The sequence below is a fragment of the Erpetoichthys calabaricus genome, chromosome 4 (assembly GCF_900747795.2).
Source record: "Erpetoichthys calabaricus chromosome 4, fErpCal1.3, whole genome shotgun sequence".
NCBI lineage: Eukaryota > Metazoa > Chordata > Cladistia > Polypteriformes > Polypteridae > Erpetoichthys > Erpetoichthys calabaricus.
In genome coordinates, this window is record NC_041397.2 from 244,594,581 (window position 1) to 244,622,326 (window position 27,746).

General features: G+C 35.2%; 1 protein-coding gene across 3 annotated transcripts in view; it reads left to right on the forward strand.

The window, feature by feature from the left end:
- The window catches only part of LOC114650723 (1-acyl-sn-glycerol-3-phosphate acyltransferase gamma-like), a 108,715-nt gene extending 81,384 nt beyond the window's left edge, over nucleotides 1-27,331 (forward strand). For all 3 annotated transcript variants that reach the window (XM_028800531.2, XM_028800532.2, XM_051926759.1), the window contains exons 7-9: nucleotides 243-318; nucleotides 954-1,152; nucleotides 13,796-27,331. In XM_028800531.2, the coding sequence (XP_028656364.1) occupies nucleotides 243-318; nucleotides 954-1,152; nucleotides 13,796-13,884 (364 nt within the window). In that variant the 3' untranslated portion in view covers nucleotides 13,885-27,331. The remainder of the gene's footprint in view (nucleotides 1-242; nucleotides 319-953; nucleotides 1,153-13,795) is intronic.
- The last annotated feature ends 415 nt before the right edge of the window (nucleotides 27,332-27,746 follow it).

The following is a 27,746-nucleotide window of genomic DNA, read 5'->3' on the forward strand; positions in this document are numbered from 1 at the left end:
CGCCTTCGGCCACCACCCAACTCACACTGCACCCGACCTCCTTGGCCCCTCCCATAGGTGGTGAGCCCATGGGAAGGGGGGACCCATGGGTGCAGGCCCGGCCACTTTTATACCCAGTAATAATACAGAATTACTTTTATTTTATTTTTTTTTAAGTTTTGGTATATATTGTTATATTTCATAATTAAGGACTTAAACTATTCATATACTGATGTCAGTTTTGTTTCTGTATCTCAATGCAGGAGGTTTCCTTTAGAAGACATTCCTGAAAATGAGACAGAATGTGCTGCCTGGCTTCATAGACTCTATCAAGAGAAGGTAGTGTGTGTTTGTGTGTGTGTGTGTGCGCGTGGGTGCGTGTGTGTGTTTCTTTATGAATATTTTTAAAATTTTTCCCCATGATGGAATTTTGTTTGTTTCTAGTAGCATCCACATTTTAGTTTCATTAACTCTAGTGGTTGTTTATGCATCAGGCATTCCTCTTTATCTGCCAATGAGTCATTTTCTCATTTTGACCATCTGCCATGGCAAGCTCACTTTTCCATTGCAGAACATGCAATTGAAACATGGGCCTATCTGAAAATGAGCCACCCTTTATTTCAACTTCAAACCAGTTGGTCAAAATTATAATTGAACTCTGTACATTGGGCAAAGGTTGTATTTTATTTTTTGAGGTCATATTTTAATTCTTGCTTTGGGAGTAAAGTGGTAGAAGGAAGAAAATTTAAAATACTATTATTGTAAAGGCAGTAATTCCCAAATAGAAGATGACAAAATTATTAATGCCATACATAGTACTTGGTTATTAAACAAAATCCTTTTGTGATACTCCAAAATTTTACATTTAGAGTTAATTATTTACTTTACTGGCAGCCGTTATGAATCATGTCTTTAATAGTTGGTCCACATAGTTTATAAACACACGTAGTGAAATTGCAAAACCTTTTCCACAGGATACTCTACAGGAGCATTATGAAAAAGAAGGTACATTTCCTGGGCCACAATACAAACCACCTAGGAGACCATGGACTTTGCTAAATTTTTTTTTCTGGACAGTCGTTCTCCTTTCCCCTCTTTTTAATTTTGCTATTGGAGTATTTGTAAGTGGCTCACCTCTTCTTATTGTTGGATTTATGTCATTTATTGGAATAGGTAAGTGATCATTACACTTATTTATTTGACTTTTTTGATTCTGTACTCTTACTCTGTTGTCATATCTGTATAAATGTACAAACAGTATTATTTGTTATGCAGTATAGTGATTGTTATGCTTTATGCACCAAAGGGGAGCATCTTTTTTAAAATGATGACAGCATTTTTATTTATTTCCCTCATGTGCTTGCGACCAACAGCTTGGAAATGAGTTGTAACTCAGTGGTTGAAAAACACTGACATAGTGTATCAGTACTTATGTATATTCTCTTCAAGCTCTGCTTTACATATAGATTCACATTTGCAAATTTTACTGGGGGACTAAACACAACTGACGAGATACACGAAAAGAAATAATGCACTTGAGTGAACGGTGTAAACAAAGTAAAATCATAAATATCTAATACTTATACTCAGATTTCACATTATTCTTACCGATTACCTGTTTCAATTCAAAAGAATTCACTCTCCTGTAAAGGTGTTGTCATTTCTACATGATGTAACTGAAATATAAACAAATAATCCTAAAGTCTGCAATGTGCACTTTAGTCACACCTGAATTGTTTGATTGTTAGTTTTAAACTGTGAAGCAGAGAGGTAAATCAAGGGAAAACGTGTCTTTGTCTCAAACATCAGTGCTTTACTACAACATTATACTTACGTTGCCCTTCATGAAGTCTCGGGTTTCATTCAACTTTAAACTTAACTTTTGCAGAGAGGCGGTATATTAGTAAGTAATAATGAATCTTCCCTTCTGACTCTTTTATTTTTAAACAAAAGAAAGTTGTAGGCCTACCTGCCAAAAAGTGTAATTCTCACTCTATGTGGATAAGGGAAACTTAAAAATCTGCTAAGGAGGGGTTTCTCTAAAGAAGCAAGTGATGGTCAAACGTGTTTATTATGCTTATAATGCTATGCAAAATGTATAGATAAGAATCACCTCCTTCAAAAATATTCACATTTTGTTGCTTTGCAACTTGATATAAAAAGACACACACAAAAATATTTTCCAGCTGTATTTACTTAATACATCTTATAACAGCCAAGTGAAAGATATAATGGCAACAGTTCAGAAAAAATAAAAAAAAAAACAGAATCACTGACATGGTTAAAGGATCACCCCCCCAATAAAATACTTGTATACTCAATCAGGTGTAACTAATCACCTTCTCCATTGCATACCAAGCTAAATGGCTTCCAGCTGTGATCAGCTATAATAATTCTGATTCGTTCAGCATAAAAACAGCTGCTCCTGGAGCTTTCCAGTGCTTGGAAGTGCAACTGAAAACAGACAATCAACTATTTGTGGCAAGGCACTGTCAAAAGATCACAGAGATAAAGTTGTGGACAGGAACAAATCAGGTGGTGGGCACAAAAACATTTCAAAAGCTTTGTCAATCCCTAGGAACAAAGTAAGGTCCATAATCAAGAAGTGGAAAGTGTTTGGTAATACTAGGACCCTTCCCGCATCAGGCCATCCCTCCAAACTAGATGGAAGAAGAGGAGGAAACTGGTCAAAGAGTCTACCTCAATGGCAACTTTGAAGCAATTCCAGGAATTTCTGGCAAAGAGTGGTCATTGTGTGCATGTGACATCAATATTACAGGAGCTCCACAAAACTGGCTTATATAGAAGGGTTGCAACAAAAGAACACTCCTCAAGAAAGGGCCACATTAGGACTCGATTGAGCTTTGCTAAAACGCACCTTGAAAATACTGAGGCCAAATCAAGAAAGGTGGTCAGACGAGACCAAAATTGACCTATTTGGCCTCAACACATCCAAAAAACACCATACCTACAGTATAGCATGGAGGTGGTAGCATCCTATTGTGGGGGTGTTTCTCTTCAGCAGGGACTAGGGCAGTTGTCAAGATAGAAAGAAAAATGGATGGGGCAAAATACTGTTAAATTCTTGAGGAAAATCTGCTACCCTTTGACAGAAAGTTGTCAGTGGGGAAAAAAAGTTCACCTTCCAACATGACAATGACCCAAAGCACACAGCAAAGTGGACCACACAGTGGCTGAAGGAGAAAAAGGTGAATGTCCTTGTGTGGGCTAGTCAGAGCCTAGACTTAAATTGAACTGAAAATCTGTGGAATGGCTTGAAGATTGTAGTCCACCAGCAGTCACCTGACTGAGTGTGAACAGTTCTGTAACGGACAAATATTGACAGTCTAGATGTGCACAAAGTTGCAAGAGAAGTACTGTATCCCAACAGATTCATGGCTTTAATCAAAGCAAAAGGGGACTCCACAAAGTAGTGATACAAATGGGTCATTCTTTAACCATCTCAGAGATTCTGATGTTTAATTTTTTTCTGAACTGTTGCTATTATACCTTTTATTTGGCTGTTATAAGTTTCATTGAGTATATACAGCTGGTAAAATATTTTTGTGTGTCTTCATTAAGGCTGCAATGCAACAAAATATCAATATTTGGAAGGGGGTGATTCTTTTCTATACCCACTGTAGAGGTCTCTAAAGGTTGGAGACCTAATAACTTCCATGACTTAAATACTGCTCCGACTAAAGAATGCTGTAATTTTTTATGTGATTATTATGCACTGGGGTATGGAAGGATAGCCTCTCTACCTTACAGTGTTTCTTCAATCAGTTCCAAATTTTGAGTGACTTTGCTAGTAAACATTGGTAGTATACTGGTGACACCTGTTGATGGGTGGAGTACAAAACAAAGCATAGAGAAGAGTCTAAAAACCAAGTAGGTACAATTTTTGATACTTTCTGATCCTTTCATACTCAAACATACAAATATTTGCAACTCTGGAATAAAAGTGGATGTTGGGTAATTTTATGCTACTCTCTGCTTTAGAGTTGTGCAGAGTTAACTTTTTGTATTTTAGATTAACAAAATTACAATTGAATCAGACCCTTTCATGATTTTACTTCTGTATGTTCTTTTGAATTCTATGTTCCACTCCATGGTTGGACCCTATTCAAGTTTTAAAAATAGCTTAAATTGTCTTAAAGGTTTTTTTTTTTTTATTGTCAGGTAAATGATATTTTCTGGTGTGACCTTCAGCTATGACATTCACCATGGCTGGAAAGAGGAGGACATGCCTTATAACTGCAGCATGCAGTTGCTTCTTAACAGATATATAGGTAGCCCTCTCCTCAGCCGATTCCAAAAAGTCTAGAAAAATACATAGATCTGATTTTTAGTAATTTCTCCCTTCTTTATGGTGTAGAGTAAAACCATTTCTTTTTTCAGAAGTTTATCAAATTTGCCTTCTGAGCATGTTTATGGAAATCTGCAAAAGTGCCTAATGCTGTACTGCTTTTTTTTTTTTTTACAGAAAACAGTTGATGATGATGAAATGGCACAAATAGTTATAAAGTATCGACCACAATTTTGTACAGACTGTTCCTCTTATGCTTAAATACAGTTTTAGCTAATCCTCATAGAGTTGAATAAGGCAAAATGATAGTATGAAAATTTGCTGCCAATTGTGAAACATGCTGTCTCTACCAAACAATTATTTGGGGTGTTGCTTTCCCCTCATAGAGGCTATGATCTGTGAACCATGCTAAGGATGTTAAACAGCCAGCCTAGCTGCTTATGCTTGATGGAGTTTATTGTGTGCACCACTTGTTGCGTTTGGTAACACAAATTACTTAAAGCAGAAAATAATTGCAAATAGTGGGAAAGTACTATACTGATTTATGCTTCCACAATTGTGGTGGCTGGTAGTTATTCATCTGGGTCAAAACGAGTTTACATCATTCATGAATAAAAAATGGAAGACACTAGTTGAAATCATTGAAAGTCAGTTGAAAAGAAATATTTGAGGTTTTTATGCGTATGTTCTTATATGTGGAACTAACATAATTTGAGACCACCATAACCCATGATCTGCCTTTATTTAGTATTATGAAAGAAAACTATTGACACACAAAGTTATTATATGACATAACATTTTTACAAAATAAAAAAAATGAGATCATATGGTTATAACTTCTTAGAGCCATGAGAAAGCAGCAAAAGCTTGAATGCCACTGTGCTGTCCATGAAATTTAATGTAGCAAAAATAAAAAATTATCAGAAAACTGCAAGTTGTTAGCTGCTGTTTTTAATAGTTCAGATACTGTATTTTACCAGGCTAAATCCATGGTTTTCTGAATATTTATTTTTACTCCTATTATTCTAATGAGGTTCATGCGAATAATAAGCTGTGCAGGACAAACCATTCCACCCTACCCTTAGCAAATTCTTCCAGCACCTCTAAGGGAAATACCAGACTGCCCAAGCCCTTTGACTTAAAACCCTTCAAGCTTGTCCTGGATTTTCTCCTATAGGTCCTTGCCTTTGATACCTCCAAAGGAAGGAACCCAGTGCACATTCTCACTATATTCCCAAACTGCGTCCCCTCAATCCAGACTAGCAGTAATGAATCCGATTGAGCACTTCTTTACTCATTCATAAACAAAATACTGAGGACCTTGGATTTTTTCACTTGGAGCAGCTGTTCATCCCACCCCGAAAAGAAAAAGAAACTTTTTTTTCTGGAAGAGGACCAAAACCTCAGATTTGTGGTCATAGTTCTCATCTCAAACTCCTCATACACAGCTTGTGAACCATTCAAATCTAAAGGCCAAGTGGGCAACTCCATTTAAGAGCAACATGCTATACCACTCAGCTGAGTCCACTAACTGGATAATATCCAAGCTTCGGCTGTATCTCAGTATGTTTTTCATTAAATGCACAAGCTTGTGCCACTGCCAAGAAAAGCACCATATCGTCTGACAGGAAATGCACAGGCAAGGCCACATAAGCAACAACAACATTTATTTTTATAGCACATTTTTCACACAAGGAATGCAGCTCAAAGTGCTTTACAAGATGTCAAAGAGAAAGTTACAAGAAAAGAAAGATTAGGTAAAAATAAGTGACAAAGAAAAAATAAAAATACATAAATCTATACAAGCTTATAAAGCACAGATATATATAAGACCACTACTTTTCAAATAGTTATATTGTTAAGTCTCTACAGATGATTATGATGAAAGGTCAGATGGCTGGGTGGACAGAAAAAAACATAAATAAATAAATAGATAGATAAAAATAAAAAAGCCTACAGTTAAGCTTGAGAGAAAAAAAATGGGTGAATGATCACGCTGCATGTCTACCACAAAACAGCCTCTGTGACAGAATGATGTTACGGTGATCTCGACAGAGTGACCCAGTGGTGCTGTGTTTTGTGAGAGGTACATGCACTACCTGATCTGAAGCGCAACATACCTGACAGGTTAAGAAATGTGCTGATGTCAAACTGTGTTGCACAGGTCATTTGATCGTATTTGTTGAACATGTAAGTCAGACACTCTTAAACCAAGTCGTGGGTGCGTCTAGTTCAGAAAAGAGTGCCAGCACCCTTGACAGAGTAACTGGAGTTGTTATGTCTTGTGACAGTCATATTTCCAGCTGCTTGTTGTGAGGTGCATTGTGTGGGCCAATCGTATCAACAAAAAGAACAGCAGTGCCATCTACTGACCATCACCTATGAGGTAAAAACTTTATAACTAGCATGCCACAAAGATAATCAAGACCTGTGAACACTGCTCCCCATCAAGCAAACACAAGAATTGCTTTGGTGATGAACAGTGAGAAACCATGAGACAATAAGATACCGCTGAGCATGCCAAAGTGAGAGGTAGGCTTGAATATGGAGACAATGCGCCCCATTGGCTTGCCAGGTTACCCCTGCGATACAGACTATGATCCCAACAGCCATGAAGAATAATAATAAATAATAATACATTTTATTTATATAGCGCCTTTCCCATGCTCAAGGCACTTACAGAATATAATAAAGAACGGCAGCATATACAGTATATAGCTTTGTACAAACCAGATAAATAAATAAAGAAGATTAAGATAGTGAATTCTGAAAAAAAAAAAAAGAAACAGACAACATAATTGATGGTCTAGCACACACTAAGGTTACATTAGCATCTTGACAGAGAAGTAAACTGAGAGAAGGGTAATAAAGTCAAATAGAGCTAAAAGCCTTCCTGAACAGATGAGTTTTGAGTTGTTTTTTAAAAGAATTCATGGAGTCAGCTGACCTGATTAATTTTGGTAGGTCATTCCAGAGTCTGGGCGCTATACAGCTGAAGGCCCTGTCACCCATGGAGTGTAGATTAGTGAGGGGCACAACAAGATTGCCAGAATCAGAGGACCTTAGTGGGCGGGCAGGCACATAGTGATGGAGAAGGTCACTGATGTAGTTTGGCGCGAGGTTATTTAAGGCTTTGTAAGTTATTAGTAGGATTTTATATTTGATTCTGTAAGACACAGGGAGCCAGTGGAGACGGAGCAGGATGGGTGTGATGTGCTCGCTGCTGCTGGTTCGAGTAAGGACTCTTGCAGCTGAGTTTTGAATAAGCTGGAGCTGTGATAAAAGATTAGAAGGGGCACCTGCCAGTAGGGAATTACAATAATCGATGCGGGATGTGATAAAAGCATGGACAAGTTTCTCAGCGTTAGAAAAGGAGAGGAAGGAGCGAACACGGGATATGTTACGGAGGTGAAAGTAAGAAAGTTTCTTAATGTGATTTATGTGGGCGGAATAAGAGAGGGAGGAATCAAAAATGACACCAAGATTTTTTACAGTAGAGGCAGGTCTGATGAGATGACCGCCAAGATAGACTGGGAAGGAGCTCATTTTATTAAGTTGCATTTTAGTCCCAATTTGCAGTTCAGTTTTATTGCAATTTAATTTTAAAGAGTTCTGCTCCATCCAGGTTTTAATTTCACTAAGGCAGGTTGTGAGCTGAGAAAGCTCTGATGAAGTTCCACTTTTAACATTGAAATAGAGTTGGGTATCATCTGCATAAAAATGATAACCCAGTCCATAGCTACGGATAATATGGCCAAGGGGAAGCATGTAAATACAGAAAAGCAGAGGACCGAGGACAAAGCCTTGAGGGACTCCTTGTGTGACTGGCGCTGAGCTGGATCTGCTCTTGCCAAGACTAACAAACTCTTGCCTATCAGTCAGATAGGGCTTGAACCACTGGAGGGCAGTGCCAGAGATACCCAGCATGTTCTCCATTCTGGACAGTAGGATGTCATGTCTGACCATGTCAAATGCTGCACTGAGGTCTAACAGAATTAATATGCTGGTTTGTCCAGAGTCTGCTGCCATAAGCAAATCATAGGTTACCCGTAGCAGAGCAGTTTCACAGCTGTGCTGCGCCCTGAAACCAGACTGAAAGGGTTCCATCAAATTATTAGAGGTTAGGTAATTGGTGAGTTGGGAAGCTACAACACGCTCAAGAACTTTTGACAGGAAAGGTAAGTGGGAAATAGGCCGGAAATTGTTAAGACCAGACTTTTTTAACATTGGGGTTACAGAAGCAATTTTAAAAGTGAGCGGCACAGAGCCAGTGTCAAGGGATGAGTTTATTATTGTTGTAACAGTCGGGATTATGGCATGAATGCAGGATTTAAGTAGTGTGGTGGGGATGGGGTCCAGTACACAAGTAGTCGGCCTCATCTTACAAAGCAGGTTATTAACAGACGCAGATGTGACTGGTGAGAACTTAGAGAAGGAGCTGGATGGAGTGGGAAAACAGGGAGAGATATAAACAGATGATGTATTTATGTTAGTTGAATTATTTAGATCATTAATTTTGTTACGGAAAAAGTGGAGGAATTCCTCACAGACTTCAGTAGAAGAGGTAGTTGGGCCAGATGCGGGTTCGAGTAGTTTATTAACTACAGAGAACAGAACCCTTGGGTTATCGTGGCCATTTTCTATTATTCTGCCGTAATGGGTGTTCTTGGCAGAAGTTAGTGCTTCTCTGTAAGCTCTTTGGTGGTTAGAGAAAGCCTGGATGTGCACGGTGAGGCCAGTCTTACGTGACATTCTCTCAAGGCGTCGGCCAGCTGCTTTCATAGACCTCAGTTCTGAGTTATACCAAGGAGCTGAACGTTTAAAGGAAACCTCCTTATGTTTTAAAGGAGCTGTTTTATCTAATGCTGAATGAAGGGCTGAGTTATAGTAGTCAACAATACTATCTAGTGTTGGTGGAATAGGTGAAGACAGTAAAAGATCAGAAATGGATCCAGAAAGGATAGAGGGACAGATATTTTTAAGGTTTCTGTAAGAAATTTGTCGTTTACAGGTAAGAGGAGGGAAAGGCAGTGAAACAGTGAAAAATACTGCTTTATGGTCAGAGAGTCCCAAATCAGTGCTGTAAATGTTGGTAACAGATAGTCCAGAAGTGCAGATCAGATCCAATATATGACCGCCAGAGTGGGTTGGAAAATCAACATGTTGTGTCAAGTCAAAGCAGTCCAGTAAGGATAGGAATTCATTCCTCAGTTTAGATGTGGGGATGTCAATATGGATGTTGAAATCACCAAGAAGGATAATTCTCTGAGAGTAAGAGCTTAGGTGGGTCAAAAGTTCAATCAGATTGGATAAGAAGGATGCATTGTATTTTGGGGGACAATAAAGAACAATGAGTGAGACAGGACCTGATTTCGTTATTAGTTTAAGAGCCAGGCACTCAAAAGACAATGGACAGTCAATCAGGATTCGTTTAATGTTTAAGTCCGCTCTGACAATTACTGCAAGCCCGCCTCCTTGTCTTGAGCTGCGAGGCTCTGTGTGGAAAGTGAAACCAATTGGAGTCGCCTCTGTGAGAGACGCAAATTCTGCCAAGAAATGATCTTCATGTACTCAAAACTCCTGCCCCCATATGAATGTTGCTTTTACAGGACATAGCTCACAGTGGTTAGAGACAAACTCTGTACTGCTGACTTTAGCTCACACTGCTAAGTGCTTGCCTCTGAGCCAAAAATTGCAGGTTCGCAAACCGCTGCCAACTGTTCACCACAGAGCAGATATTTGAAATGAAACAAACTGGAGACTCAGGTGGGATTTGCACTGTGGACAGGTGGAGTGTAGTGGCGATGCTATGCAGAGAAGGTGGAGGCTGACATCACTAAGGAAGTGCACCATTCACAGTGGCCAGAGACAGTCTCTTTGCATTCATGGGAGCCTGTGTTGATCATCCATCTGTGACTACATTTTAAATTGCCTTTCACTTGAGTGGAGGTTCATGTGCTCCCCTGTTCAAGAATAATAACAGTACACTGATAATTTATTTCCAGAATGACACAGATGCACACAAGGCTTGATTGCCTTGTGTTCATTCTACTAGTGCAAGGTGCACACATTTTACACTTCTCTTTTGGTGTTTCAAACCATTAAAAAATTATCAGGTGGAGTTAGCTTTAGTTGGATTTGAGCACACTGAGTTTGTCCGGTGCGTTTATGTGGAATAATCTATTCAAAACATATAGCCACTAATACTGCATATACTATGCATTTGCAACCAATATTTGTTTTTATCCTTTTAAATTGATATTTCATTTATTTCATTAATTTCAATTTCATTCCCTTTCAATGTCTTGTGCAAATTGTAAGCCTTCAATGCTTATCCCATCTAATTTTAGATTCTAAAGTAGATTGCTTACTCTTAAGTGGATGAGTGGCTTCAGTTCAGTTGCTGCTTTAAAACAACAAAGCAAGTGTTTGTCAGGTCACTGAATAAAAAATACATGTATAAAAAAAATGCAATGGTGTTTTTATCCTACTAAATACACAAAGGTCCAAAATCTTTTAATTTAGGCATTCTGGTCTGTATATTGCATTCATGATGGATCTTTTTCCTAGCAATTTAGTGATTTTTCTTCCATTGCTAGAGGACCGTTGAAAGATTGGGGAAAAAAAAATATGTAGATGATGTTATTATTATAAGGAAAAAAGGGTAAAGGTTATTGCAACACTGAAAAGGAAAGAAGGTTAAGGAACAACATTGTAGCTGTATAGCCTATTATCACCAACCAGTTTCATTCAAAACATTTTTCTTAAAGTTGTGCTATCTACCATAGATGGAGCAAGCTTTTACTACAGTAAACATGAAATGATGCCAGACCAAAACCATTTGAAAACATTAAAAAATTCAAAAGAAGCAATTTTATACAGCTTTCATGTGAAACTTTTTAAAAACTGAAGTGGTAGATCACTTACATTAAAGAAATGAAAATTACCTTCCGTAAACTGAAAATTTCTGTATATCAATTTGTTTAAAGTTCATAGGCTACTAGTGTTTCAAGTATAAAAGTATTTTATAAATTGTGTTTACCACAGATGCATGCACAAAACAAAAATGCACACATCCTTTTTACATAAAATGACAAATGCTGGATGTGTCTGTCGGCAATAGTGTGGTCTGACCAATGAGAAAGCATTTTACCTAGTAAATGGTGGGGAGGGCTATACAGTAGTGAAGACCCAAATGACAGGCAGCCTGTACCTGCAACCATGTGCAATTACAAATATCTATGCGAGATTTCTAAACTGGATATGGTGTGGACTGCATTACCCTACTCAGGAAGGTTTCAACACCAACAGAGACTGCTTTTGCTGCCACAAGTATCCTGTGTCTGCAGCTAAATATTACTTGAGTATGAGATCATGACTGACTGCAGCTAATGCCTCATTTAAATTCAAGACCTGCAGTTCCAGTGTGGAGTTGCACATAAAAAGTTTTACCTATAGAGAACTTTATTAAAAGAACAGTCATAGAATACATTTAAAAATAACTTTTACCTTCAGCACCTTACCACTCTTCTCTCTCAAGTGCTTTCACGTAAACCCTGATTCTCAGACTCTGTCATTTCAAGGCACCTTGCCCACCTGCTGTCCACTTTCATGCTTAATGTCTTTGATGGTGACCCTCAGTGTGCCTCTTAAACCTTTTCTCCTCTTTGTGTGTATCAGTATCTTTTCTCCGGGAAGTCCTCTTTTGGTCACGTCACCAAAACCAAACTGAAAAATCGGATTGCTGTAAAGCACCAAGCACACATACACACAGACATTAGCATTTAATTATATAGTAGATGCCGTCACAAAAAAGACGATTTGAGTAAAAATGTAAGATTTTAAAATATAAGAATTCTACCTGTTCAAAATAATTTGAATTAATTATATTTTATGTATAAAGAATAATTGCAATTTGGGAGAAATATAAAATGAACAATATTTAAAAAATGGCCATGTAACATTTTATGTGTTACTGTAAAAACAAACACATACAGAAGAAGACATTTTATTGACACAGCTGATGAATTTCACATAGCCAAAATGCATTTCTTATAATCCTTTCTTTTCAGTGTGGGAATAATCTTGACTTTTTCATTTGTAGATGCACACTTATACAGCACTTCATTAACTAATGTTTATTTTTCTATTATTTACATTATGTTAATGCTATTTTCTTAACTTATCTTTCATAGCTTAAACTACATTCAACATTTTAGTTTGTGAAGCTAAATTTGGAGTAATTATGTTGTGGTACTTTCATGAGCCTGAGAAGTAGTGTGTTTCCACTTTTATTATCTATCCTGCATATACTGTAAATATGTTTAGTAAAGTGTATATATTACGGTATGTTTTTGTGTACATGCAGTACCTGTATAATGTATGATTTCTTGAGTTTGCTTTCACATTTGTTTGTGTCATATATATTTGTTTGACATATTATTTGTATACCATATTTCAAACACAAAAGGGGTAAGGATTTTTTTTAATACAAAAGGTGAGTTAATATTTATTGTAAGCACATTTATCAAAACTGTACAGCTGTGAGTCAGTTTGGAAAGGCCTGTACAGGGCAGTTCTGCAAATCAATGAATGTGACTGCTACTCCCAACTTTTGACTTTTACACTTGTATTATTTAAAATTTCAGTTCCTTCAGGACCCAAAATCATGCTGTACAGTTTAGAGTGAGGGTGTAAAGTGTCTTCTACAAATGATAACGTGCACCCACAGAGATGGACACCATGTTAGAAAGCATGTAAATACAATATTTGCAGTTTAAAATGTAAAAATACAGTTCAATGAAATACTGTATCAAAAAGATCTTATGTGTATTATAGATAAATGGAATATAAGTGTACTACAGTTACTTTTAGTTTTATAGTTTTTTAATATTTGAATTTCATAATTATTGTAATTACTGTTATTTAGCAGACTTTTTCATTCAAGGTAGTCTACAAAAATGAAGACACATACAGTAGATCTGACTTCCTGGCAAGATGTTGGAAAGTTAACAGTCAGCTGGATGGGTGACCTCACTGATTATGAGAGATTTAGTTCTGCCATTAGCTCTAGGACTAGATGGCAAAGGATCAGTCTTCATTTAAGATTAACATTTCTTGATTTTGCAATAATTATTATTGATGCCACCCAAGTTGATTTCACTATTAGATACTCAACTTCTCCGCAAAATGGCATAGTATTGTCATGTTGCCAGGAGCTTAACTGTTTTAATTCTAAAAAATATGACATAGCTGGTAAGGAGTTTATAAGGTTTGTAAGTAACTATCACATGGTGTTATCAAACAGCCGATTTTTCTTATCAATTAAGGTCTTATAGATACTACAGACATTGTAAAATCACCTAGCAGGTAAGACATTTAAGGTTTTATAAACATGTTTCATTGAAAAAAATTTGCATTCAAATAGTTACGATTCTCATTAAATTGTATTATTTTGTTTGCATGTGCTGTACCATGAAGCTGATCATTTCCCCCTCATTCTTTCAGCATGCTTTGCTGTACGACGGCTTATAGGAGTGACTGAGATTGAAAAAGGTTCAAGTTATGGGAATCAAGAGTTCAAGAAAAACAAGTAATCCCTTCCTAAAACTTTCTCTGCATTCTACAAGGAAAAGAAGAATTAACTAAAATATCTCAAAATCAGCATATTTAAATGTGACGTGATCAGGCTGGAACAGCTACTATTCAGTTTTTTCTCCATAAAACAATGCAAGTTTATTAATTGTGTGAAGAGGTACTTTTGATCTATTTTTATTAACCCTAATAATTAAGGCCTTTGGTGAAAAAAAAGCTGCTCTATTTGAATTAGTCCAAATATTATCTTCACTTGATTCTTCGTTTCATAAGATCATTTTGTTCTCCGTCCAAAATGAATTTTTCCAGCCTTGAGAAGCAGTGGTGTCTGGTTATATTTATTCCAGTCAAACTGTGAATCAGAAATCACTTCACAGATTTAACTGAATTCTTTGCAGGATTTTAAAATACTTTTTGCTTCATGCCTGTGAATAAAAGTACTGTATTATATATAGTGTGTATAGTTTTCGGTTTATGAAATTCTTAGAGGTTGACATTTTGTTCAGGAATTTTATTGTATTTTTCTAGTTTATTCTTCATGGCATTCATTTTTATCATGTTTTAATGAAAGTAGGCTAGGTTACAAATATTATATTATTTGCCGTTTCAGAAAAAGAACAGTATGGTATTTACATCTGTTTCTGCTAGTAATAATCCAGAAAAACCTGGAATAAAACCAGACACTTGAGCTCAAGACTGTAGGGGTATCCTGGTTGCACAAATGACATAACATTGGGTAAATGAGTGCTGAGATTAGTATAGGTTCAGGTGTACCAAGCAGAGTAAACAATATCAGCTGTTGGATAATTAATAAAACCTACACTCTGTGTTAGGGACTCATTACCACTATGTGGGTTTACAGAACAAGCAAGCACATCTTTTCATTTTACATCATTAACATATTATATTTACCTCAATAGGCTTTTTGTGAAGGATTGAGCCAAAACCTAGTTATTTTTAATACTTTTCCTCTGTATGAATATGAAATGTCATGTGCACAATTGAATTTTATTTCCCCCGCTTTTATTGTCTACAATATCAGCTTTCTGGATTAATGTGAACAACAGAAATTGAGATTTTTTTTTTTTAACTTGTAAGAACAAATATTTTACAAATTGTTTTGGTTAAATCATTAAGGTCATCAAGGTCATATGCTCATTTCATTTTGTTATACATGACAGTTACAAACTACATAACTTTTCAGATAGTACTAGTAGCAGTACTTTCCATCTGTATAAATTAAGATCAAATAAACTGAATGTATGCTGCCATGTGGCAGATTTTTTCATATCAGCACTAAGCTTTTTATGCCTAGAGATTGTGAATGCAATAACAAAGCATTTTCATGCTTCTTTTTAAATTACTCTGTGAACTGTGAATTGCTGTATTTTAACAGTGTGTCCCCAATTTTCTGTATTTTTTCTGATGCCTCATGGATATATTCCACATTCACAAATAATTAATATATGGTAGAATCTTGGATGGGGGCTACCAACAGTAGTTTTGTCAGTGTTTTGTTGGAAGATATTATGATAATTATTTATGGGAAAAGTGAAATTTGAATGTGAATTATGTTTAGAAAAATCCTCTCAATTAATAATCAAATTCTCAAGCCTTTCAAATGGTCCTGACAAATAGCGGCAGCCAAAAACCATCAACTTCAACATCCTTTACAAAGTCTTTTCCTTGCAGGTCTGGCTGTATACACAAGGAAACAAAAATACCAAATCAAATTGTGTTAATGCAGTTTAATCAAAAGACATTTTGTGTGTTCTTTTTCACAATTTGATCTGACAAATACTGAGAAAAAAAAAATTATTTCCAAAGAACTAGTAGATTACATCTTGCCTGAAGAAGGGGCCTGAGTTGCCTTGAAAGCTTGCATATTGTAATCTTTGTAGTTAGACAATAAAAAGTGTCATTTTGCTTAACTTCTTACTACATCCATAATGGCTAACACGGTACAACACTCCAGTACTACAAAGAACTAGTATGTAATACAAGTTGTGGTCTTTATATGCTCTTGAAATATCTGTCAGGACTCCTGCCCATTACATTACTTACATTATGGGGGCTCTCCTTTGCTTTTTATTCTTGTTTGTTTATGCTACTAATTGAGTTATGTCTGTTTTCATTACCTCTTGCTTTGTGGGGATTAGAAAGGGTTCTTATTTTTTAAGATTCACTCGTGTTTTTATAGTTCAGTTAACTTTCCATAACCATGCATGTTTATCAAATCAATTAGATTTGTCTCAAGTAATTGGTGAGAATACCAACTGATCATGATGTCAACCTGGAGACTAGAATATATGTATAATATATTGTCTAATATCATGTAACTTTCTGCTCCCTATGTAGCTGGTTTAGATTCAGACAGTTTTATTATCTTAGCTGGCTGAAATGCATTATTCCTGTTGTGAAAGCAAGCCCTTGTATACTGTATAAATGGTAAAGTTGAGACATTTGAATGGGAGAGAATATAAATTAGGTCTAAGTCCTAATTACTTTTTAACAATAGTACCGAATATATGATTACTTATGGTATGCCTACAAATGCCTCCCTCCCAAATAAACCTCTCCAGATGTGTCTTTATAAAGCATGCAAAAAAAAGAAAACTCATTCTGGCAGCAGGCTGTTGACTACCTCCCATCTAACCTGCATAAAATCATTTTAGATTGAAATTGTGTTTCACTTAATAAAACACGTTTCTAATGATAATATAAGTTGATTTCTGTCCTATCTTTAGTTTGATTAGCCTTTCCCTGGACCATTTTGGAATGGGGGGTACAGGTTTGAATGTATAGTGTTACTGTTTGTGATATGTCATACCTTTCCACTTTGTTCTGTTCCATGTACATGACAATTTGGAGTTTTAAGGGATCTGTTGATTTGGTGCTTGGGCCACACAAATTGATTGACCTTATAGCTCCAGTATCCTGTACATTAAAAAGAAAAAGAAATGTTAAATGAGTATTGCATTGCTTCAAATACAGCTCCACCACCAAATAACGTTCCTGGCTGAGGTAATTATTTTCTGTTTTATAAATTTAAATGAGGTGAGAGGTTAGCATTGTATCACAGTTGGTGGATTTGGGTAGCAGAGTTACTAAATGTCAGACAAAGTGCTACAACTTAGCAGTCATAGCTTATTGGATTGATTAGATCTTAGCAGGTTTTAATATCACTCATATAACTGGTGATTTAGCCCATTGCATTGATGTACATTTAGCCAGCATATGAAAAGTACAATGTCTGATTGCAATAAGATATTAGTTATTTGTAAGCTAGGGCATAAATAAGTCAGAACATCTAAAATGCAGCTGATAGAAAAAACTGTCTTGGCGAGTACAAGACTTCTGGTCCTCCTACCCCTGTACTACCAAGCATGTAATAATGCTCTTATTGTAACACTGTTGCATTCTAATTTGTGTACAAAAATATATTTTGGTAACTTGGAAATCATTTGATTTAAATTTTTCTTTTTTTTTTTTTAATTTTTCATATAATTGGAAACCTTACTGTTGTGTAAGGAGTTATAAAGAAATAACATTCAGTTTCCATTTAAAATTGCCAGATACAAGAATGCAGTTAAAATGGAGGAAGCAGTGAATGAATTTTAATAGTTAAATACTTGCTATATTTTGTGGGTTTTTTTATGTCTCTGCACAGATATAAAGTTGTGCACACAACTGTTTTATTGCTCAGTGATAGGCGATTTCCATTGGCCGCTGTTAACTTCCTTCCAACCACTGATAAGACATTTCAAATGTTCTTACCATATCTATTTTGAGCTGTGTGGTTTTGTTCATGTCATTGGTTATCTTCAGATACTTTATGTAGAGAGAGATTTCCCTTAGCTAATTAATATAAAAATGCCATTAATACAGTATATCAAGAATGCACCACTTAAAAGGAACTGTTACAATAATGCTTCAACTCACTAATGACTTTAACATTCATCTAAAAATATTTTCACATTCTTTGGCTTTCTTGTACTTTACCTGAAGGTTATTCCTTTCATTCCTTTGAAGAGTAACTCCAAATAATTTGTGTTGTTCATGTGCACACCACAAATTCAAGTTGGTCAGCATTTTTCTGGAGACCACATATGCAAGGTGTGACACAAAAATAACCGGATTGGTAAAAAAAAAAAAAATTTTTTTTTTGCTGAATTACATCATTCTAAACTGTCACCTTTTATATACTCCCCCATCCCGATCTCTACACTGCTTCATAAGTGTCTTCCATTAATTGAAACAGTGCTGGAAGTCTTCTTGCTTTATGGGCTTCAACAGGCTTGTCGTTTCTGTCTTCACTTTATCCATTGAAGAAAAATGTGGTCCCTTCTGGTTACTTTTGATTTTTGGGAACAAGTAAAAATCACAGCAAGCTAAATCGGGTGAATAGGGAGGATGATCGAGGACAGGAATGTTTCTGTCAGTCAAAAACTGCTTTACGGAAAAAGCATTGTGGATGGGAGCGTTGTCTTGTCTTGTCTTGCTGTTTGCTTTTTTCACCTGACATTGTCATCTCGTGTAGTGATTATTGTTGAAATACTGACTGGGCTATTCACAGGATATACCTAGCTGGTCGGCCGATTGAGAGGGTGTGTAGGAGGAGATATAGTTGTATGATTCACGTCCAGCCGACCTCCAGATGGTTTTCCAGGAAAGTCCCAAGCCCAGTCTGGTTATTTTGTGTCTCAACTCGTATAGTAGGGATGAATATTCAGTACTGATTCTTTGATTTATTAATTTACTTATATTATTCCCAGAAACATTACTTACTGGAAACACATTCATTTTGTGTATCTTTCTAGTATTTTTTTTAATAAACAATGTTGATCTTTCTTTATATTATAGAAGTTAAGTATAAAAGTAATGAAGGAAATCAATGCATTGTCACATTATCACATTTTGTGTCATGTTTTTTTGTGTGTGTGTGTGTGTGTTTTATATAATATAATCTCAAACAATGGTGTGTGTTCTTGTTTTTAGTAACTTTGAAAAATAAAGACTTAGCAATGTTCAAGAATATTTTGTGAAAACACTAACTTTTAGGTAGGCATTGGAGTATAATGGCAAAAGAAGTATTTTGTATATTGCAAGATGCATTCGTGATGGATGAATAAAAAATAGACCCATTGCTATTTGAATGCTTAATTTCTTTTTTACAGCACCACAAGCAGTTGTTCTAATTTATTAAGACCAGTCTTTTGTTTTGTTTGAACTTAAATTTTACAATGCTTGTGATAGTTTTTTTGAAATTGATACTGGTTTTTGCTTTGCGCCCTCCCCCACCATAACCTGTCATCTATGGGGGATCAGCGAAAGCTTTAGATTCATCAAAAACTTCAATCTCCGATTTTTGACGGATCTCAATGTTTTAGGGTCCCCTGATACTGAAAACAGCAATATTGAATGATGTGTGTGTGTGTGCGCGACACAGTTTCTTGAAGACAGTCTAGAGCTAAAATAGCTGGACGGAAAAATAACAAACGCGAAACTTCAGCTATGTATAAGATGACGATGTGCTGATTACTTTTTGAGCTAAATTGTGCAAGAGAAAGAAACACTCTGGAGGAACCCTCAAATACAGTAATTCTGCAATTAATTATGAATAATGACCTATTTTATGATCAGAAAGATCAGCATCAGAGCAGTAAATAATTACTGAAATGTTATAGAATAGTTAGGGTAACTTGGTTCTAATTTAAGAACAAACGGACTTTCACAAACTGTTTCAATAAAATTATTCAGGCTATAATGGAAAATAGTTTTCTCTCTATTATAATAAAAAAATCTTGGGACGAGACGTGACTTTTTCAGAGAGATACTTTCACGTCCCACAAGATGAGACTTTGTGCCAAGAGATTTACCCATGCCCAGGGCCGGAAATAAAAGACAGAGAAGATGACAAAGTAGAATGTTGTAAAGAATTCAAAAATGTTGGCACAATACACATGCAGAGCCTGTTAGAGATAATGGAAGTACTAAAATTTGAAAGTCTCAAAAAATTATAGTAAAGATCGCATTAGCACAAACAAACAGAAATTATTACTTATTGAAATAACGAAACAGGGAAAGAGATCGAATATATTGTTTGGATTTAAACTTTAAGTCAGAGACTTAATTCGTGTTGCCATCAGGGAAAAGTAGTGTTTCTTCTCAATGAAAAGGTGTATCCGCGAGAATTAAAAGATTTGTTGTCTGGTGAAAGTGAAATCCACATACGCGAGCAGCAGAGACATGAAGTGGCTGGCGCGTAGCGTAGGCCGGGGGGGTTGGTGAGCAAAGCCCCCTAGTTCTAACTAAAGTTTTCTTTATTCACAGCAATTGCTATATTAACCTACTGTTTCCATATTGACACTTCCTAAGTATTTGCTGAAATTGACATAAATTATTTCTTGAAAGTCAATAATGATTGAGACAATGTAACTGTACATATATTTTTAAATGATCACACTTCCATATATTGCATATCTTTAGAAATGGTCTCAAGCTCTGCAGAATGCTATGCAGGTCCTTTGAGATTTATGTTTTCACATTAGCAATACCATCACTTATAAAGTTATAAATTGGGGATTTTTTTTTAATTTTAGCTTCTATTTGGGCAGTATGCTAAAGAACTAAAGTTTGATTATGAATTCTAAAGTTTCCAAAGTAATTTTATTGCAAGTGTCCATCTTATTTTAAAGGTCCTTGAAACAAAAATGTTTTATTTTTAGGTATCTCTACTTTGCATTACTACTTGCATTTTATCTGTATATTTAATGTTCTGATAGACACATTGTTAAAATATGCAATTGCCAGTTCCACACTGTTTTCTTCAGACGCATTTAATACATGTACATCTGTACTCCCGTCAGTCAGTAATCCCTTTAAAAGTAAGTACTGGTAGCTGTGCCTTAAATTACCATATTATAGGTCAACACAAGGTGTGTTTCTTTCTTTCCTTAAACGTAAGTCCCACCACCATGACCTTGTTAAAATAAATGACTGGATTTCTTTTCCTGACATCCATTTGTAATCAGCCAAGTTTATGGGTGGCACCATTGTCATTTTTGCTGATGATAATGCGGATCATTATAAGCTACTTGAACCAAGGCGTCTTATCACGTGTTTAGCAGTCATGCTTTATCTGAAGCCTGTATGTTGCTAAAGGGCTCGACATGTTTTGCATATGCTTAGATATGACATAACTGATATAGGATAGTGTGTGCAGTCTAGAGTTGGGCAGTAAAGCACCAAGTTGCTTCTCCAGTCCCCACCACTTTCTTGATGTTGTTTATACAGCGTATACTCCTGTTGTGCAAACAGGAAAAACAGTTGTACTTTGCAGCAATGATTTGTAGGTGGTCTTTTTTAATACATGTGTAAAGTAAATTAACATTATATGCAAGAGTCCAATTTTTCAAAAGCCATATTACATAGACATAAGCTTTCTAATTACTGTTATATTAGAATTCATACACTAAAATTGGAGCATTGTGCAATGTAGGGGCAAACTACAACAGTAACGATCTTGTTATTTATGGTTTATTTCAGGATTGCAGTAAACCAAAAAGCTTTCAGATTTTTGGTGGACTGATTACTAATATGAGTTACTAATATGATGTTCAGCACGCTGCTTAATGACACATTTAATTTTTCTGGTTACAAACTGAATGTTTAAAATCTCTTAAACTATTATTTCAAAAAATCTGTTACAAAATGAGAATACATCTTCCTAAAACTTCACTTAACACTTATCAAATAAGTTGCATCTTTTAGAAGTGTAGGAAATGCTTAATATTTCAAACTTATTTAATTGTCTTCCAAAAGTGTGAACAAGACATATAGTTTCTGATGCTATTTTTGAATTCAAAGAACAGAAAATGTTGATTTCCTACTGAGAATTAAACAAAGTTACTACTGCTAGATTGAGAATTCTGGGATCTATGAGTATAATTAGACATTGTTTTGTTTTTCCATCAGTACGTTCAGACCACCTTGGGGTGTGTGTGTTTATTGTGCCCTGCAGTGGACTGGTACTCTGTCTGGGGCTTTTCCCTGCCTTGAGCCCACTACTGCTGCCAGGACAAACACTGCCCCCCAACTGACCCTGAATTAGATTAAGTAGATTTGAAAATGTTATGCTTGTTATTGTTTTCTGTTTTATCATATTGCTATCCTGAAAAATGGTTTTCTTAGTACTCACATTTAATATTTTCAGTGAAATGGAATTTTATAAGGTGAATTTTTATATTTGGCAGCTGTTAATGTTGGTATTGTAATATATTCAGGTTATAATACACCACCATATAACACTAGAAAGGCATTTCAGTGATGCTGAAGAAGTGAGTATGTATACTTCTCCCTAACAGCATAAATAGAGGGTGTTACATAAAGTACGCAGTTTTTAAAAATGCAATAAAAAATCGGCCAAAATCGAAGCAAAATTCAAAATTTTTATTTAATTTCATTCAATATATACTTCAATTTAATAATGAAAAATAATACTGAGCATATGTTCACCTCCACTTTCTCTGCAGACAGTCATCTGATCATTGAAATTAATGATAACTCTTTTGCAGATGTCCCTGTCGATTTTGCTGAATACCCGTTGAATTTCCTTCTTCAGTTCGGCTATCGTTTGAGGTTTGTTCACGTAAACTTGTGACTTCACATATTCCCATAAAAGAAAGTCACAAGGTGTGAGGTCACTTGACCTCGGAGGCCATTCTTGGTCGCCGCCATAAATCGAGATCAGACACTCAGGGAATTTTTCTCGAAGTAAGGTGATTGTCTCCTGGGATGTATGGCAGGTAGCCCCATCCTGCTGAAACCACATTTCATCAATTCCGTCATCCTCCATTTCTTCCAGAACAGGCCACAAAAAGTTAGTGATCATGTCCCGATAACGGTTGCCATTTGCAGTAACTGAATTTCCATCATCATCTTCAAAAAAGAAGGGGCCAGTCACGCCTCCTGCCCAAAATCCATACCAAACCGTGGCTCGTAGGGGATGCATTTCGTGATCTCGAATCACTCTAGGGTTTTCATCACCCCAAATGCGGCAATTTTGTTTGTTGACATACCACGAGAGATGGAAATGTGCCTTGTCAGTGAAGATTATTCTTTCTGAAAATTTGTCGTCCTCTTGTTCCAAAATCCAATTGGCGAATCTTCGCAGTTTTGCATAATCTGCTGGTTTCAGCTCTTGTGTCAACTGAATCTTGTAGGGGTGCATACTGTATGAAGATCTTTTTTCAGTATTCAATACACTGAAGATGTTGTGAACGACGGCAAAGCGACTTCACGGGGCTCACATTCACACTGTCTTGCACTACCGCAATGTTTTGTTGCATTCAAACATTATTGTTTAGACTGGGTGATTTTCTGGTTGCAGCTGACCCAGATTCTTCGAATTTCTATACCAACCTTGAAACTGTTGTTGCGGTAGGGGCATTGTCACGTTCAAAGATCGCGCAAAGTTTACGGACAGTCTCTGCGTAGCACTCCCCGTTTTTGTAATGAGTGTTCACAATAAGAATGCGTTGCTCGATACTGAACTGCTCCATGGCTACTAAATGGAAAAATGACAAATGGTCTTCTAATCGGAGTGATAATAGATAACGAAAATGATAGGAACAGTGCTGACAACCTTCAAACAAAAAAAATTCCACGCAATTCAAAAACTGTGTACTTTATGAAACACCCTTTTTTGACGGATCAACATTAGTTGCAGTTTAAACTAATGTTTGTAAGTTCTCATAAATGCTACCTGTTTAATTCAAATAAAATGTTACAGTGAATGGTAATAGCCAAACTCAGTTTACTCCAGAAAAAGTCAGAAAATGGCTTACAGAGGAGTCCAAGCTTTACAATTCATTAGCAACAACATTCTGGAAACTTTGGTATACATATTTTTATAGCGTGGATGACATTTACATTCTCCTCTGTATGTTAATGGACAGCATCACTGCAGCTATCAAAGCAGATGTTCAGTTTGTAATCTTTTGCTTAAATGTCTTACTCAAGAGGTACTAAGAGGTGCAGCTCTGAAATCACATTTTTCATTTTTTTCTTTTGTTTTTTTCTCACATGAAGAAATAATGCTACTATTATTCAAAGTACTGTGAAACAGAAGGCAGCTATGAATAGCACTGGTGTACTCAGAATATCTAATTCTTTTCCTGTAAGGTATACAATAAATCAAACATACAGCTAAATAAAGCTGTTCATAATGTGAGTTGTGCATACTGAGAGAGTAAAAAGTATGATACAAGTAGTGGTGTTACAGTTCCGATTGTCGGAGCAGAGAGCTGGCAATTAATATCAATTTATAGATGCATATATCATGAAGAACTACAGTCTTCACAAAGCATGAATTGTTACAAATTTAAGTGTTTTTTCTTTTTTGAGAAATTGATCTGGACTCAGACTGTTGAGATATCTAGTAATATTATTAGTATAATATAGGCTTATTACAACTGCACTTTTTTGTCAATTTTATTCTTTTTTCTTTTGTATTTAAACGTTTAATGAAAAAACCTTCCTAAACTACTAAGAAGTACTTTTGTTTTCTTCTTAAGGGTTCAGTCCCTAAATATCTACATCTTAAAATGTCATGCCATAAGAACAGCAGAAAGGGCTAACACTCTAAACTCAAAAGGTTTATTATGTTTGGATTTTTCTGCCTATTTTTGGAGGTAAACTTTCATTCTGTGCTGTTTTAGTTTTCGTCCGAGCAATCTGTTTGTTTTGTTTTTGTTTTGTGTATTTTGTTAGCATTCATCTTTACTGACAATCGCTAATTAGTAAAATTATTGGTATAGAAGAATATTGCAACATTTTCAATTTGATAATAAACAAGCTGTTGAAAACAATGTTTTCCTAATAAAAAAATAAAAGTTTAAAACAAAACAATTAACCTATTATAAAAGCTTATGTAATGGATGATGAACTTTTAGAGAACTACCAAGAAATATACAAAGGAAAAAAATGATTTAATTATTCCTGGATAATTTAGGCCCAAGTTAAAAATGCTTTGTAATATACTTTTAACAGATATTTCTCAAATATAGTATTTAACAAAACCTTTGCTCTGGCATTAAATTGAAAACAACATATTCTAAATAGATTTGTGAGGACATTACAGGTTTCAGTAATCACCATTTGCACTAGATACACTTATATTTTTGGTTTCAGAAACCTCTTTTTTAGTTTGTGAAGTTGCTTAGATGTTTTATAGCACTAGTGGCAACATTTACAAAAAATCTTAATGGCTTAAATTTAATTTCATAGTAACTGCACTTAAAATGCACTTTGCACGGTAACATCCATCCAATATATTATGCTTACTTATTTTAGAAAGCTGATTTTGTTATATTTTAAATGTTTTTTTTATTATTCTTTTAAAAAAAACAACAAATCCACTTACCATGTTTCTGATTAAGCTATCTATATACATGCACACTGCTAATTGTGTAAAACTGATTTTACATGTAGGCTGTACTACAGATAGAAAGAGGGTCATTTCTGATATTTAATGTACTGATTTTCATTGTTGAACTTTATAAACAGATGAACATACTACCTGCAGAAATCCAAGTTGTGTGCAGACATGAGAGTTCACGTGACTTTCTCAAAAGTACTAAATAAGCTTGTTTTTTTTTTGCTTTTTTTTTTTAAATTTTATTTAAATAGTGCTACTTGTCACATGGGGTTAAGGAAGCTTATAGAAAGAAAAGGTTTTGCTAAAACACAACATTTCATTTGCTATCATTGTTTTTTTTTTTTTTCATTTTTATTAAATGGAAAATATGATTTATTGCTGGGATGGGGGGTTTTCTATGGTGTAAACTTATTAAATGTTTCATACTATTAATAATCTATAAAATTACATTTTGTTACTTTAACCAAAATACTCTATCTTTCATCTCTTCAAGTTGGAAACATTGTACTTAATGTCACATTTGTTTAATTTTTGTTGACAAATTAACATGGTATGGAAAATAGTGGCCATCTGGAATTGTGGGCTATAAACTTGTAAGTAAAACATAAAAAAGTATGCAGTTTTCATTGATGAAGAAAAGCATTAACACATACTGGTGACTTTTATTTTTATTCTGTTTTAGAAAGCACTGTATAATTCTGAAGCTGCAAGAATAAAGTATTTTAAGAAAGAAATAGCAATAGCTTGTTTTCTTAATGTTGCCTTGGTGTTCTTAAATTGAAGCCCAAACTCCACCAGACACGTTACATGTGTCAGTAGAAGAAAATTCTGTCTACACTTGTGTTCTGTGTAGAAACTGCTCATTAAGTTCAGTGTTACTGTTTAGAGTTTATTTATTTTATAAACCTTGCCAGAACTTTTGTGAAAGATCAGCATCATCAAAATATAGAGTACAGTGTGTTACATTATACTTTAAAGTTTTGCTAATACTAATTGATGTTTAAACCAGAATTATGTGGTGTATACAGTCAGGCAAGCAGTGGAGATATAACATGAAATATATGTTGTTCTGTTTCTCAAAAGCTTATACTGTGATGATACTTATATCTGAATTTAAACAAAGCAGGCTTTGCACATTGGCCCCCGTTATTATCCAAAGCATTTGTCTCAGGCTAAGCTTGACAATGAATTTTATATATACAATGTACACATTTATATATAAATGGGGAAACAAGCAAGGGCTATTCTCACACTGAACGAAAAAAGGTTACAGAGCCAACATTAATGAAAGCTACACAGCCAAAATGTTGTGTTTGTACCCTTCTTGTTTTCTTTTTCTTCAGCACTGAATAGCCTTTTCTTTTTTTCCTTTTGAGGTGCACACTGTTGCAGCCCTTCATTAACCCCATTACACACATGTAAAGGTCAACTGTTGTGTATTCCAGTTTTGTTATATCTGATTGTAATCTTCAGATTTGACATCTACAAAAGTGATGTATGTTTAAAAAAAAAAAAAAAAAAAAACTTTTTGAAGTTTTGCAACTTCATCCTAAATACTATATTTTTAAAACATTCTAATTTGTATGAATTCTGTTGAGACAGACTTGATCGTTTTAATTCTTTACAGGAACATCAAAATGTGTAAATAAATGCAAAGTTTTTTTGTTGTAGTTTTTATTATTTTGCACTGACTGGCTAAATATGTATATTTAAAACACCTAAAAATGTATAATCAATTACTTTATGGTGGTATGGGCTCTCTCTCTCTCTCTCTGTGTGTATATATATATATATATATATATATATATATATATATATATATATATATATATATATATAATATAAAATTATTAGTAATATCAATAAAACTTTTGCATGATTTTCACAATAATAAAAGTGAACTAAAACTTTCAGGGATTCATTCAGTGGCTGCACAATGGTACAATTGGCCTGTAGAATATAAACTGCATTGTACTTGCATTTGAATCTTAATAAAAATGTAGAATTGCTGTGCTGCTTTTTCTTTTTTATTTCAAAGGATATGACTTTTACTTGGTCTGTTTGTACATAAATATGTATTTACTGTGAATATTCTTTGTAAAAATGTCTTATTCAGCTGATTCAAAGCAGCTATTGTTTTAGGTTGGCAGGAGAAATGGCATCGTTGTGGAGATGTTCGTAAAATGCCTGTGAGGTGACTTTTCCTTTCCATTCCATCCTCCTTCGGAGTACCACCTTATAGTCCAGTCTCATAGGTTTATAGAGTCATTATTGTCATGTGGATATATAACAGTGAAATTCTTACATGCATGTGCTACACAATCTCTGGCACTGTGTTGAGTTAGTAAAACAACCTGACCTTGAAACATTCGTCTTCTGTTCCTGACAATATGTAGTGAATACACAGCAGATCACCTTAAGAAC